We start from the raw sequence: 14,922 nt of genomic DNA on the forward strand, positions 1-14,922 counted from the left end.
GAACTGCCAACCAGTTGAACCGGTTTTTTAGATTTTCAACACTTTTTCAAAAATTTGAATCCAATGGGACTCGAACCATAGGCCCCATGTGTGTAAGTCCAACTCTATTACCATTCGACCACTTCAATTGTTGTGATATAATAGTAACTTTAATTATTCTTATAGTCAATGAATAAATTTTCATCCATTCTATGATTAATTATTATTTTTATAAATTGATTAATTAATCATGATTAATTGTAAATAAAGTATGTTAGTTATATGTGTTATCTAATAAACTTTAATAGTAATTTATCCCACTAAATTTAAATATTGTCATATATATCTTTACTTAAACATAAATTTTAATTTATTAGGTATAATATTTATATTTCACTAAAATTGAATTATACTTATCCTCAATTAAGTTTTTATAAATTCATTAAATTATATATATAATATGAATTTGATCAAAACTATATTTAATTATATAATAAATTTGATATATTTATATAATATATATTTAATTATATGCTAAGTAAACGATCCAATCAGTGGTTGGATCGGTCTGATCAATTGACCGTGAACTAGTAACTTCGCGATTTGCTTTCCGGTCTGATTTTTAAAACATTGATCTTTAGAGAGGGGAGAGAGGAATTGAAGAATTTGGAGTAGGTGAGGGCGGAAGAGAGAAGGAGATATGACGAATACTTTTTTGAGGGAAGAAGCAAACGACGTCGTAGGGGGCTTAACTACTCCACACGCCAATTCATAATTTAACTATAAAAAAAAGTTCAATAGAACTAGTAGTTTCGTTTTGTTTTCCCTCTCCGTTTGAAAGGAATTGCAATCCTGCCCTAACAAAATCCCCCAATTCATTGGTGATCATCCCTACCGCCAATTCATACATTCACAATTTCTGTATGTCGATTTGTGAGGAACTCCACCCCACCGAAGAGGACTACCTCCACGAAGAAGAGGTACTCCGAAACCCCGACAACCTCAAATTGTGGTGGCGGTATCTAATCGCCCGGAGCGACGCGCCATTATCTACGAGCGAGCTCTCAAAGCCTTGCCCGGCAGCTACAAGCTGTGGCACGCCTATCTCCGCCAGCGCCTCCAGATTGTGAGGAATCTACCGATTACTCACTCGCTGTATCAGACGCTCAACAACACTTTCGAGCGAGCGCTCGCCACGATGCACAAGATGCCGCGCATTTGGACCATGTTTTTGCAGTCTTTGACTCACCAGAAGCTGATTACTCATTCGACCGTGCATTGTGCGCGCTTCCGGTTACTCAGCACGACCCAATTTGGGAGTGTTATCTGCTCTTCGTTTTGCACAAGGGCGTGCTCATAGAGACTTCTCTAAGAGTGCATCGGAGGTACTTGAAGTATGATCCCAGTCATATTGAGGATTTTATTGACTTCTTGATTAATTCGGAGCTGTGCAGGTGGCTGGAATTGTGTGATTTGTGGAAGACCACCACTTTTACTCCATAAAAGGGAAGACAAAGCATCGACTGTGGCTGGAATTGTGTGATTTGTTGACTCAGCACGCAACTGAGATATCGGGATTGAATCTGGATGCACTAATTAGAGGAGGGATTAGGAAGTTCACGGATGAGGTGGGGAGACTTTGGACATCTTTGGCAGATTATTATATCAGGAGACGCCTTCTTGAGAAGGCCAGAGATGTCTTTGAGGAAGGGATGACCACAGTAGTTACAGTCAGAGATTTCAGTGTTATATTTGATGCATATTCGCAGTTTGAGGACAGTGTGTTGTCACTTGTCAATCAAATTGATAAATATGGATGACAGTGATGAAGATGGGAATGAGGATGACATAGGAGAGGATGATAGGTTGGATATTGAGATGTTGAGGAAGAGGATTGGCTGTTTTTGGTTGATGGATGACAAGGATGTGGATATGCGGTTGGCGAGGTTTGAGCATCTGATGGACAGGAGGCCAGAATTAGCTAATAGTGTGCTTTTGAGGCAGAACCCTCACACCGTGGAGCAGTGGCATCGGTGAGTTAAGCTTTTTGAAGGGGATCCTACAAAACAAATTTTGACTTACACAGAAGCTGTGAGGACCGTGGATCCCATCAAGGCTGTTGGGAAACCCCATACTCTGTGGGTTGCCTTTGCTAAGTTGTATGAGAGTCATGGAGATGTTTCAAATGCCCGAGAGATTTTTGAAAAGGCTGTGCAGGTTAATTACAAGGCTGTCGATCATCTAGCAAGCATTTGGTGTGAATGGGATGAGATGGAGTTCAGACACAGAAATTTAAATGGTGCTCTGGAACTGATGCACTGTGCTACCACGGAGCCGTCTGTTGAGGTCAAGAGGAGAGGTACTATTTCATTGTTCTCTTGCATCCAAGTTATACTACTAGTACGTTTTATTACTCTATGCTGTGCTGATTTGGTGAGTCTAGTACTGAACTGACATGGAAGTAACATTTCTGTAGCTATTTTATTCGTTATTACATGCCGGGATGAAAGTGGGACATTTGTAATACTAATATGCATCTTTTGCTATCTTCATTCCCAGGTTAATCTGTCACATCTAGATGTGAAGTAAATCATATAGCAAGGAATAACACAATAATTTAACGTCCCCCTCCCCCTACAGGCTACATGAAAAATTTTTAGTGACCATTTGTTTCTCTAGATTACTCTTGACACAATTATGAGCATGTGTTTTTGGCTAGTCTTGACATCTTTTGTGACCCAGCAAGCAAAACCTTGAAACACATTACTTCCTTCCCTCAAATTTTAAAGATCATTGTATTATTTGGTGGATAAATTTCTCTAGTTACTTCACTAGCAAATTATATACTTTAGTAAAAGAAGGGCTGCAAGTATGTCAGTGGATTGCGGTAGTTCCCAGCTGCCGCTAACCAGAGGTTTTGTATGTCAATGCATTCAACTTAAAGTCTGCTAGTCTTTTTTCCTTTCACTGCTTATCTTGAATTTTACATATTCATCATTTATTCAAATATCTTCCTGTTTTGCCTGATTGCCTCTGAATCACAATAAACTTGTCATGGCCTCTGTTAATAGAAGCATATAAGCATTGGAAACGTTGTTTTGTGGATTATGACTACAAGAGTTCAAAAAAATTTATTTTAATTGTTTTTCTTTGCATCACTGCATGTTTTTTTAGGCAAACTAAGATGCATTTTATTACACTTTTTTCATAATTGATATGATTCGATTTGAATGCTTATTGATCTTACTCTTCTATAGTGGCTGCCGATGGAAACGAACCGGCGCAAATGAAGGTTCATAAATCCCTTAAGCTTTGGACATTTTATGTGGATTTGGAAGAAAGCTTGGGTACCTTGGAGTCGACTCGTGCAGTTTATGATAAAATACTGGATCTAAGAATAGCTACCCCCAGATTATCATAAACTATGCAATAATTCTAGAAGTAAGTACTAATCTCTGGTAGCAGCAGTGCTCTTACTCCATTCTCGATTTACCTAGACTGAGAATATTTCTCTTCTTTTATTGTCCAGGAACACAAGTACTTTGAAGACTCATTTAAAGTTTATGAGAGAGGTGTAAAAATATTTAAGTACCCACACGTGAAAGATATATGGGTCACATATCTTTCCAAATTTGTTAAGAGATATGGAAAATCAAAGCTGGAACGAGCTCGAGAGATATTTGTGAAGGCAGTTGAAGAGGTATGTTGATTCCTCATGCACTATAGATTGTAGACCTGTAGATGATTCCCTCTGCTCTTTTGCAATTCTTTTGATTACTAGTCCTATAACTTGCAAAACTGTTTTGAGTCAGTTCCATTTTGTACGTAGGTTTTAAATGATTTTTCTTCTGACTTTTGTTTTTGGGGGACCAAAGTCGTTTTGAATAACTGCTGCATTTCATTCTTAAGTCAAGACTTACATGGTATGCTTATATCTTGTTTGGCTTTTAAGTTTCTTCAGTCTTCGGTGACCATTTCTTATAAGCTTCCAGATTACAATGGTGGAAGCTTATGAGCTCTTTCACATATTTAAGATTGTCCCCACTTTTTGGGCCAAAAGTAAAAGGAAAAATAGAAGAACGGTCTTATTTGGAAAACTTGGTCATGTTGTTTTCCTATGCCCTGATACAGATTTCTGTATTATGGCAAACCTTGGGTTTTGGTACTATAATCACTATTCGTTGCAAACTAATGACGCTTTGCATGTTTTTCTATTCATATATAGGAGCCTGTGTTAATCCTTGAACAGCATCTTTTTTTGTGTAAATGTGCAAGCTTGCATTCTCTTGCATAGTTGTATTTTTATACCTTCAGAGATGTTGATTGATTATAAATCATTTCTCCCTTGATTAGGCTCCTGCAGAATCAGTGAGACCCTTGTATCTTCAATATGCTAAGTTGGAGGAAGACTATGGTCTGGCTAAAAGAGCAATGCAGGTGTACGATCAGGCTACAAAAGCTGTCCCACCTAATGAGAAATTGGGCATGTATGAAATATATATTGCCAGGGCAGCTGATATATTAGGTTTACCAAAAACAAGGGAAATTTATGAGCAAGCTATTGAGTCATGACTGCCAGACAAGGATGTAAAGGTCATGTGTTTGAGATATGCTGAACTTGAGAAGAACCTTGGTGAAATTGATCGTGCTCGTGCATTAGACAAGCATGCATCACAGTTTGCTGATCCAAGATCTGATCTTGACTTCTGGAACAAGTGGGAACAATTTGAAGTGCATCATGGAAATGAGGATACATTCCGGGAGATGCTCCGAATCAATAGAAGTGTTTCTGCTAGCTATAGCCAGGTAAATATCAATGTTACAGGCTTATATAGAAGTGCTTCTCCTAAACTGTTGTTTGTATTTGCAGACGCACTTTATCCTACCGGAGTATTTGATGCAAAAGGACCAGATGCAGACACTGGACGAAGCTAAGGATGTTCTCAAAAAGGCAGGCGTGGGTGAGGATGAAATGGCTGCACTTGAGAGGCAATTACTGGACACCACAAATGACACGAGTAGTATATGATTGGGATTCGTGAGTGCTGGTTTGCAGCAAAATGGAGAGATGATGGCAAATAGAGAGGATATTGAGCTTCCAGAAGATGAGGAGATAGCACAGAAAGAAGTTCCAGATGCAGTATTTGGAGGGTTGGTGCGGAAGAGAGACAAAGCAAGTGATTGCGAAAACAAAGACAAGGATGGTCATGTAGGTGCCTTGGAGAGAATAAAACGAATGGGACGAGGCGCCTAGATTCATGTATGTTTGCAGTTATTGTATAGTACATGAAATGGAATTTTGTTGAGTAGATATTTGGTTTCATCTATAGAGTATATGCTTCTTTCCTTTTGGAATCCCATAAACAAACCCCCCCTCCTGTCCATAAAGTTAGTTTAAAATACAATTACAACGATCCACATGGCATATCTATGTGTCAAGGTGATAGTTTGAAGGGCAGATGGGTGTAATTGAACTTGATTCTATTGATATTTACTCCTTAGAGCATCCACAATAGTGAACGTCCCGGCGGATGTCCGACCGGCGAGCGGGTCGTCCGTCCGGGACGTCCACTATTGGGGAGGACGAGCGCGCGACGGACAAGCCAAACGGATGAGAGGTCGTCCGTCGGATAAGGCGCTCGTCCATCGGCTTGTCCGCTATTGTGGGCGCTCGACGGACGAGAACATTTTTCATTTTTTTTTTAATTTCAACTCTATATATCCGGTTCGTTGCACTTCATTTCATTTGCACAATAGACCGGCTAACGCATGCACAACAATCATAAAAAATAAAGGCCTTAAACAAAAACATATCATACAGTTGGGCCGGAGGCACTCCGCCCGCCCGGACACCCAGGCAAGGGGGCGTCGCCCCCCTTGACCCCCTTGACTCGCTAGCGGCAAACTATAAAGATTCAAGGCATACTAACATGTACTTTGTTTAAATTGTTGTTTTTTGTTGCATTGTATTATTTTAATTTTTTTTTATTTAAAAATTATTATTGCACTTTCTCCGTCGTATTCGTGTCGAAATTTTAATTCCGTAATTGCGTATTTGTAAATTTGTGAATTTTTATTATTGTGCTGGTCCGCCAGGATGTCCTAGTGCTTGTCCGCTATTGTACATTAGGATGTCCGATGATGTTTTGGGATGTCCCTGTGGGGATATCCATCCTGATGCTCTCTCATGTATAAGTATATGAACGAAGAGGGTTGGGTGTTTTATTCACAAAACCTACTTCCCATCTCTCCGCCATGGCGGCTTCTCGCAAGCTTATTACATGTAATCTTCTTCGCCGTTGTCTTTCATCAAAACCCTCTCCTCTCCCTCCTTCCCAAACTGCTAAACTTGGTCATCTACGACCAAATCGCATATCATCAGATTACGCCCTAGTTTTTCTGAACCGACGATCAAACCTTCAATCACTCAATCATCCTTTTCAAAACCCTAATCAAATCAGATTCCTATCCAGTGGAGAAAAGAAATCGAATGAAACTCCAATTGAAAAGAAATCGAATGAAACTGAGTACCAGGAAATCACGGGGCCGACTGTGGATCGAGATCTATCTGCACTGGCTAAGGAGACGCGGCAAGTTCTGGAGACGATGATGAGGAGTGTTTACAGCTTGAGCAAAGTTTTAGCCGGTTTAGGATTGGTGCATCTGGGTTTGGGAGCCTGGATGTCGTACAGTAAAGCGCCTTTGGAGGTGTCGATTCAGAGCTTGCTGGCGTTTGGGCTGCCATTTTCGGTAGCATTGATGCTGAGGCGGTCGTTGAAGCCAATGTACTTCTTCAAGAAGATGGAGGAGCAAGGCAGGCTACAGATTCTCACCCTCACTCTTCAGGTTGCCAAGGGTTTGAATACCTTTTTCGTGCGTGTTCGTGGCGTTACTTATCTCTGCATTGCTGGTGCATCGCTTACCTTCATATACGCTCTGCTATCTAGATGAATTTTGCTTTTTCTTTTGTTCTTATCTATCTATGACCGTATTTGATTTGTTTCACTTTCACTCCCACTTGATTCTGGCTTTAATCTGGTCTACTTTTCTTTGTCTCGTATATCTATTTAATCTGTTTACTAAACACAATGGAATTAGAAAATTATAAAAAGTGATTGAGCATTTGATTATTCAAATATCAACTGTTGGTAGTATATTAATTAACCCTTTCTTGTTCTTCAGAAGCCAATTGATTTCAACTAAAGCTTTTGGGCTGACAATATTGACCTAATAAAGTGAGCTCATTTACTAATCAAAAGAGAAAGATAAGCGAAGAGTGAAAAGAGATATTCGGCAAACTTTCATTTTTTATTTTCCATTTCCTATTCAAACGATCATGATCAATGCAAAACAAAAAACATTCTAAGAGCATAATGTCTAGGCCGCACTCAGTCCATCATATTCACAATAGACTCCTGCTGTTACCATGTAACATCCGGAATTGCCCCATCTTCACTATACTAAAGTAAAGCAAAATGAGGATATTATTCCTCAACTCATTCACTTCGCGGATCATGTCAGCCAATGCTGATATTCAAAATTTCCCTGCATTGCGCTGAGCCACCTGATGATGGATAATTTAACCAACCTAGGCAGATCCTGAACTCCCATTTGTCTTGGCTTCTGCTCTGACATATGTGAGATTACGTGTACTTGGTGATGCAATCATGCTGTTGGATGCCTGACCTGTGGTCACAGTTGAGTCAGCCCCTCGCTTCCACTGGAAACTCCGTGCACCAGGCTTCATAGCTACACGACCACCACCCCTGTATAAACTGGCCATACCTCTAGCAAAAGGAGCTCTGCCATATCTTGGAACAACAAAAGGAGATGCCCGGGCAACACAAGGCCATGTCATAACAGATGCAGTATCCGGCTGAGCAGAGCTTTTCTTTACAATCTAAACATAAGCTCAAGTGTTAAAGATGCTCCACACACCAGATCATAATCTAAACATAAGCTCAAGTATTAATTGGTGCTTAATAAACACCTTTTCCACAACATTGAGCAATAAACATGTTAAAAAGACATAATTAATTTAGATTTACTTGTGTCATGCACAGAGAAACAATACAATAATGTTAAATTGGAATTTTGGTTTCAGTTGGCAATCCAACACAATAATATCAGAAAGGAATTTTAGTTCAAGAACTCAGCACAATTGTTTATAATAGCAAAACTTAAAATATTTCAACTTCACTCAGAGCCCAGTAACCATGCTTCTTCATATGTACTAGTATAATGTTGCTGATATTAGCATATATGTTTAGTAACAGTCTTTAAATAACATAGAAATTAGAGAATGATAAAATGTTTAGTGTTTAAACAAAACAGTGTAATGAATGACGAAACATGCAAATACAACCTCATTTATGTTATTGAAAACATTTTTCAAGCAAATTAGAGACTAATTAGGCCCATCTACATACCCATCACACCACCGGCGGATCCAGCATATAACAAAGGGGTAAAGCTTAAGTGGTCTAGTAGGAGACCAGGGATAAAATTGCATTTTTGACAATTGAACATCTCATATCATATACTCCCTCCGTCCAAAAAAATAGATAAGTTTTACCATTTTGGGCCATCCATCAAAATTAGACCAATTTCTAAATATGGAAAGTTAAACAATTAAATACTAATAATGTCGACCCCACAATCCACTTACACTACTTCCACCAATTGTGCATTAAAACCCATGACGTTTACAACTTAGTCTATTTTCTGGGGACAGAAGGAGTATTATTATTTCAAGTCACTATAATTATTTTTTGCATTCCCAATTCCAAAACCCTGCGCCACTGCATCACTCTTTTTGGTCCCAAGCAAACAACTTAAGTGGAATGAATCTTTGATAAATAAAATTCTCCAAGTAACCTAGTACGAATATTTGTAAGATTAGGCTCCAAGTAAATGTCTAAAACATTTAGTGGAATAGCACATAATAAAAAATCAATGCAAGAAGCGGATATCAACTTCAGCAAACCATTATGCAACTCATGCATCTATATAACCAATATTATTCCTTTAATTACATACCTTCAAAATGCGTGACAAAAAAGACGTGCCATCCAAAGACAAAGCAAGCTCAGCTGCTTCTTTTCTCATAAATTCTATATATGTTGATCTGAATTAAACAGAATTCTTTAGAAATACAATAAAATAGATAAAGCCATAAAGGAAACCAAGCATCTGAAACACCTTACCCTTTTGGTTGCCCAGTAGCTGGATCAGTTAAGATAATAACTTTCAGGACTTCTCCAAACTTGTTGAAATGTCGCAAAAGGCTATCTTTCGTGGCAGCAAAATGTACCTATAGTCACAAAATGGAGGAAATTAGAAAAAATGCAATCTCAGAATCCACCGAAAGAGAAAACCTGAGGATTAATAAGTTGTTACATTGCTAACAAAGATGGTACGAGAATCAGCATCATCGGTTGGTGATGGACCAGTATTGCGTAAACCTGCATACATTAAGTGATAAGAATCAGCAAACCAGAGATACATTTCTTTTTAAGATGGTAATGCATCATCTGATGAGAAATATATCCTTCAATGGCCAAGAAAACCACTAAACTAGAGGATAAAATAAAAGTATTTGAGAGAAAAGTATAACAAAAGGGATTATATAAGGCTCACCGCTTTCTGCATGACTCCTTTCAGACTCGAGCAGAGTGGCATCAGGCTTAGCCTATTAGAAAGCAGGTCAGAAGAAACAGGTTAATAACAATAACACGGTTGTGACACATAAACGGAACTAGCTACCAATATAACATGGAGAAAAGATGAAAATTAGAAATAAAATGCATGGACTTAGTTAAATTTCTCACATTTCCACTAACAGGCACAATATGATTGCTGTACTCTTTCATCAACCACGCTTCAGATTTTGTAGACACGGTATCAGCACCTCGCATTCCTTCACGACTATCTATCTCAGATGCCTCTATTTCTTCCTGTAACGGAGGTTTCATCATTTTCATCGTTACAGAGGAATCACTCATGAGGATTGCACTATGCACTGTCGCAGGTTGAATAATATCTCTGGGTGGTCTGTTGGGTGTTCCACCAACATGATCAGCAGCACCATATTGAAACTTCAAGGACCTCTCAACCCAGTTTTCACCAGATGAGTCTGATGGATAAATATCTGTTCCTTCCCGACCCCTTTGATCACAATTTTCTCTGTCATATCCCCGACCAGTAACCATGACTTCTTCATGAAAAGATGACATATTCCCTTCTTGCAGCATGCTGATATCATCTCTTGGGTAATAAGAAGAGTGAAGACTCTTCATCTCAACATTAAAATCTTCATCAACAGCATCTTCAGCAATACATCCATGTTCTCGATGACTGCTAGTTTTTGGGCCATTCATAGCATTACCAAGCCTATCAAACACATTACGGGAAGGCCTAACTTTTGTTACATCCTTCACCGCTTCTGCCATAGCTTTAATAGCCACAGACATAGAAGCACGACGAATCCTCTGAGGGTGTGCTTCTGCATATGACTCTGTTGTTGAAACCACGGAGCGTAGACGTTTGAGTGAAGGCTCTGCTGTGGCATTTGATGGCCTAGAAGTAGCAACAGCATCACGTACAGCAAATTGCAGTAGCCTTTTTGGGGCACTAACAGTTGACTGGGACACTTCTCTCTGCCAATATGAAGCAACAAATAAGAGAAGCAAAAAAGCACATGAGCGTGACATGTTTCCAAGATAAAGGTCAAGCAGTTTCACATTACAGCAAGAGCAAAATGTTCTCCAAATACATTTTCGATCTTTTTTCTGAAAGAGAATGCTACATGATTATGATTTCAAGAGTTGTTGGCTAAAAAATTGATTTTCTAAAGATAGGAAGAGCACTTCTGTCAGAGTCAATGAAATTCTTATCTATTATGTCTACGATTATAGTCAAGTTCAAGTTATTCAACCAAGAAGGTCAGTAAACAAATGACAAAGTAAAGGACTCCAGAGAAGCATGTTCACTACAAATATTATCAATGGCAGGTTATAGTTGATGAATGGTAGAATTAGTTATAAGTATTTTAAAAATAACAAATGAGATGCTAAAACTGCTGAAATTGATATCTTAAGCTTTACAGATCCACAAAATCATAAACCAAAACATATAGACACCATAACAACCATCACAGTGACAGCCTCAACGAAGGATTCCTTGAATTAATTATATTAGAATGTTAGTATTTAATATACATTCTCAAATGCTTGCAAACAGCTGTAATGATCCTTTACTTCATAAAATATAAGAAAACACTCCTTGATTGGATTTGATCCATCCCTATTATTATTTGTATAAGTAGATTAGTAGTATCTGAAAATACATAATGCTGATTGTATTTCACTCTTCATATGATTGTATTGTATCATTGTAAAAGAGATACATTGTCTCCTGGGTTGTACAAACAGTCTCAAACAATATAACACAGAGTAACAGACACGTCTATGGCGAAGGTTATACCTAAGTACTGTACTTTATTTCCCTTCAAGGGGTTTTGCTCTACTGGTGAATATCCAGGCGGCAAAATACATAAATACCAGATAAGATAGGTTCAAAAAAATAGCAGAGCTCCGTAAACGCAAATCGAGAAATACTATAATACGTCTAAGGGGCACAAAACAAACTTGGAAACTGATCTCAAGATCTCAAGAGCAATGAAGAGGAAGACAATAAAAAAATCAATGTTCTAAGCCCCTTTGAAATATCTCATATAGAACATAACATTGTACAGAATCTAGCTAATATTGTTCAAAAGACATGAAAATATCACCTTTCTTTGCTGTTTCCCATCATCATTATCTTGCCTTCTTTTTTTATGAATTGCTGATTGAGGAAAACGATGTGACTTGGATTGAGAATCATTAATCTGATTTTCATCTCTGATATTTACATTGTTGGCCACAGACTTCCAAGGAAGGGGGACTTCATCATTACCACCCCTTACAGACCCTTTATTTTCCCGATTTTTATGGTGCCCATATGTTTCAACAGAGTTTCCTTTATCAGCTTCAGATTCAATCTGATCAGATCCAGTTTTCCTCTGATCCCCTGCAGCAGGGTCTGCTTTGAGGGATCCTACTGATTGAAGTTCTTGTGCTTGGGCGTATAAACCTAAGTTACACCCCAGATGATCCCATAACCTGTTCAAAAAGTTCACAACAGTCAGAAAGCATGATCAAACGTGAGAACAGATGCATTTCATATTAAACTGCAGATTGTAGTAACCTCACCATGATATGAAAGAGTCGCTGTCATCTCCTAAAAAGACATCTAGTTCATTCTTCGCTTCATCCTTACTCCTACCATTTTTTAGCAAGACTATCACATATTCCTGGATTATAAACTATAGAAGATCAGCAATATGTAGGACACAATAAAAAAACAGGGAGAGAGGTCTAAGTCGACACCAACAGAATCTAATCAAATAAAAAGACACACAACAGTACAAATTCATAATCGAATACAAGTTGTCATATCCAAAGTACAGATCAAACCATAGAAAACACACATACATGCACTGGAAAAATGAATATATTCAATAAGTTGAAAAGGAAGTCAAAGTTTGATAAAAGGAGACAAGTCTATGGTCAATGTATTATTGTACCATAAAACATGAGGGTTGGCAGGTGACAAACTGACAGGGGAGACACCAGCTAAATGACATTCACAAACACACATTATCCCCAAGAGATGTTTAGGCGTGCATGCAATAAATGCATATACTAGTATATGGGAAAGTAGTCCTAAATGGCTACTACTAGGCATGCGGCTTTATTCAAACGAAATAAGGGCAGCTAGATGGCAATGATAATCAAGGCAAAGGTGAAAGAAAGCTTAACCACCATAAATGACTAAACACAACTCAAATTAACACAATTCCAGCTCAGCACCAGATTGAACATGAGATTGGGTAATTCCATATCTTTTCATGCACGATGCACCACATTTCGGCTTACCGATATGCAGCTCATTCAAATAGCCATTGTTAACATGATCAAAATAATGGCCCATGATTCACTTTATATAAACAACCACAAGCAATCCTGATACAATAACGAAACAAGCCTACATAGTTGAATCTATAATCCCCAAACACACAGTTCTGATAACAACTGTCAATTAAATTCTCGGTGAAACTCAATTCCTACCACCAAAGTGTCATCGGTGTAGTCACCCATGAACTCCTTGAGCTTCTCCTCGACAACACCTCGAAGTCTTGAAACTCCTTCACTTGAGAAATTAGCCCCAAATGTCCGATCATCTCCTCCCATCACTTCACCCCTAAACCCTATCACAAATTCGCTGATAATCTCGAACAAGAGCTACAATGCTCAATCGGGCCCTTCCAATGAGCAGAGAATTGAAAGGAAAACAGTAATTGGCCTATTTTCGCTAGATCAAGAAGTTATTTGGAATGTGAACCAAATACAAATAGAATGACTATTATATTGGAGTACTTATTTAGAAGAGAGTATATAAATGTATTCAATGAGTATGGGGATATTTTCAGGAAACAGAGACAAAAACTAATCGAATAAGTAAATCGACTGAATGTTGATTTATAGAGAGAACTTGATAGGAGTGGTTGCGGCAGGGCAGCGGAGGTACACCGTCGGATGCTTTCCGGCGAAAGAAGAGCAGCTGTTGGTAGTGAGGAAAAGGACTTCGAACCCTACGACGCAATTGCGCATTGCCACAGGGCGAAATAGGAAAATTACGAACTCTATTTTAGTACACTAACACTTTTCAAATATTTTGCCAACAAAATTATAGTAGTACTATAAATATAATCCTAAATATGATGCACACAATATTTGATAAAATGGGCTTGGGCTGATTGGGTAGCCCACCCCAACAATCGAAAAACTAGGTTGGCTTTAGCATATAATTTTTCGTCTCCCTTTTAATAAGAACATTTTTAAAGCAAAAATTATAATCAATAATAATTTCTTATTTATTTTGATCATGACTTAAATTTTTAATTTGTTGAATAGAATGAAAGTTTCCTACGATATCAAACAATTCGTTTGAATGGTTATCAAACATTAGTTTCATAAACCATATATTCCCTACAATATAAAGAAAAAAGATTAATGGTCGGTATGTGAGTGTTCAGATTCAGCTTGGATTCATGCCCAATTCAGTCCACATTGTCCGAAAGTCCAAAATTTTATGAAAAATTAATCAGATTCAGTCCGAACTATCAGAAAATTTGAAATCTAACTATGAAATCTGTCCTTCAAAATCTTAAATTGCATAAAAATGTATTTAAAAATTTTCAATACCAAAAAACCAAAAAAAAAGAGAAGAAAATCTAATATCAAAATACGAAAATCTAATATTACCAAATACCATTAGAATGTTTCTAAACAAATATTTTATATTATTTAAGTTTATAATGCTAGTAATAATAATAGATTTATTATATATATAAATATAATTCAGATTTTAAAATATTCGATCCCAACATCCAAATTTTAAACAAATTCGACCCAATATGAATTTAAAAAATTCTTAAAATATGAACTGAATTTTAAATTTCAATTTAATTTGTAGCGGATTTCGAATATTTTGCTCACCTTTAATAGTGGGTCATAGATTATTTGATGAATTAAATATTAAAAGGACATTTTCTTTTAAAATATATTTCTCTTTATTTTATCAAAATTGAAATATTGATTAAATCAAATAAAAATAGTTTATCGGCTAGTTATTAATTAATCAATTAATTAACTAAACAATAAACATATTGTCAATCTGTCGTTGTCTCACAATCCACGTCCAATCCAAACAACCCACTTGTGCCCACCAGTTGTCGTCTCCCATTCCACCGCCAAATATGAAATGCGATACCGAAATCACAGCCAATCGAACAAAAACCAAGATACTCATCCTCGTATATATATTTAGTAATTGCAT

The 14,922-nt window shown here is 37.5% G+C and overlaps 2 protein-coding genes and 1 pseudogene across 2 annotated transcripts; 2 read left to right on the forward strand and 1 right to left on the reverse strand.

Annotated features, from left to right (window-relative positions):
- The first annotated feature begins 795 nt into the window (after nt 1-795).
- On the forward strand, nt 796-5,326 carry LOC121793065 (annotated as a pseudogene).
- Nucleotides 5,327-6,170: 844 nt separating this feature from the next.
- Nucleotides 6,171-7,022, forward strand: LOC121793067. Its single transcript, XM_042191272.1, has one exon. It carries the CDS (start codon nt 6,235-6,237, stop codon nt 6,928-6,930), a length of 696 nt encoding a protein of 231 aa, XP_042047206.1. The 5' UTR covers nt 6,171-6,234; the 3' UTR covers nt 6,931-7,022.
- A 246-nt stretch (nt 7,023-7,268) lies between these two features.
- On the reverse strand, nt 7,269-13,752 carry LOC121793066. The gene is made up of 9 exons (XM_042191270.1): nt 13,152-13,752; nt 12,234-12,334; nt 11,774-12,143; nt 9,810-10,637; nt 9,619-9,670; nt 9,379-9,443; nt 9,186-9,292; nt 9,019-9,106; nt 7,269-7,879 (listed from the first exon to the last, which is right to left on the reverse strand). Exons 1-9 carry the CDS (start codon nt 13,272-13,274, stop codon nt 7,568-7,570), a joined length of 2,046 nt encoding a protein of 681 aa, XP_042047204.1. The 5' UTR covers nt 13,275-13,752; the 3' UTR covers nt 7,269-7,567.
- Nucleotides 13,753-14,922: the final 1,170 nt, after the last annotated feature.

The sequence above is a fragment of the Salvia splendens genome, chromosome 2 (assembly GCF_004379255.2).
Source record: "Salvia splendens isolate huo1 chromosome 2, SspV2, whole genome shotgun sequence".
In the NCBI taxonomy this organism is placed as follows: Eukaryota; Viridiplantae; Streptophyta; class Magnoliopsida; order Lamiales; family Lamiaceae; genus Salvia; species Salvia splendens.

Coding starts and splice junctions, on each gene's coding strand:
- LOC121793066 (XM_042191270.1), bottom strand. CDS start 13,274: ATGGGAGGAGATGATCGGACATTTGGGGCTAATTTCTCAAGTGAAGGA. Junction 10,638..11,773: donor ATGGGAAACAGCAAAGAAAG/GTGATATTTTCA, acceptor TCATATTGGCAG/AGAGAAGTGTCCCAGTCAAC. Junction 9,671..9,809: donor TTGTGCCTGTTAGTGGAAAT/GTGAGAAATTTA, acceptor GCTTTCTAATAG/GCTAAGCCTGATGCCACTCT.
- LOC121793067 (XM_042191272.1), top strand. CDS start 6,235: ATGGCGGCTTCTCGCAAGCTTATTACATGTAATCTTCTTCGCCGTTGT.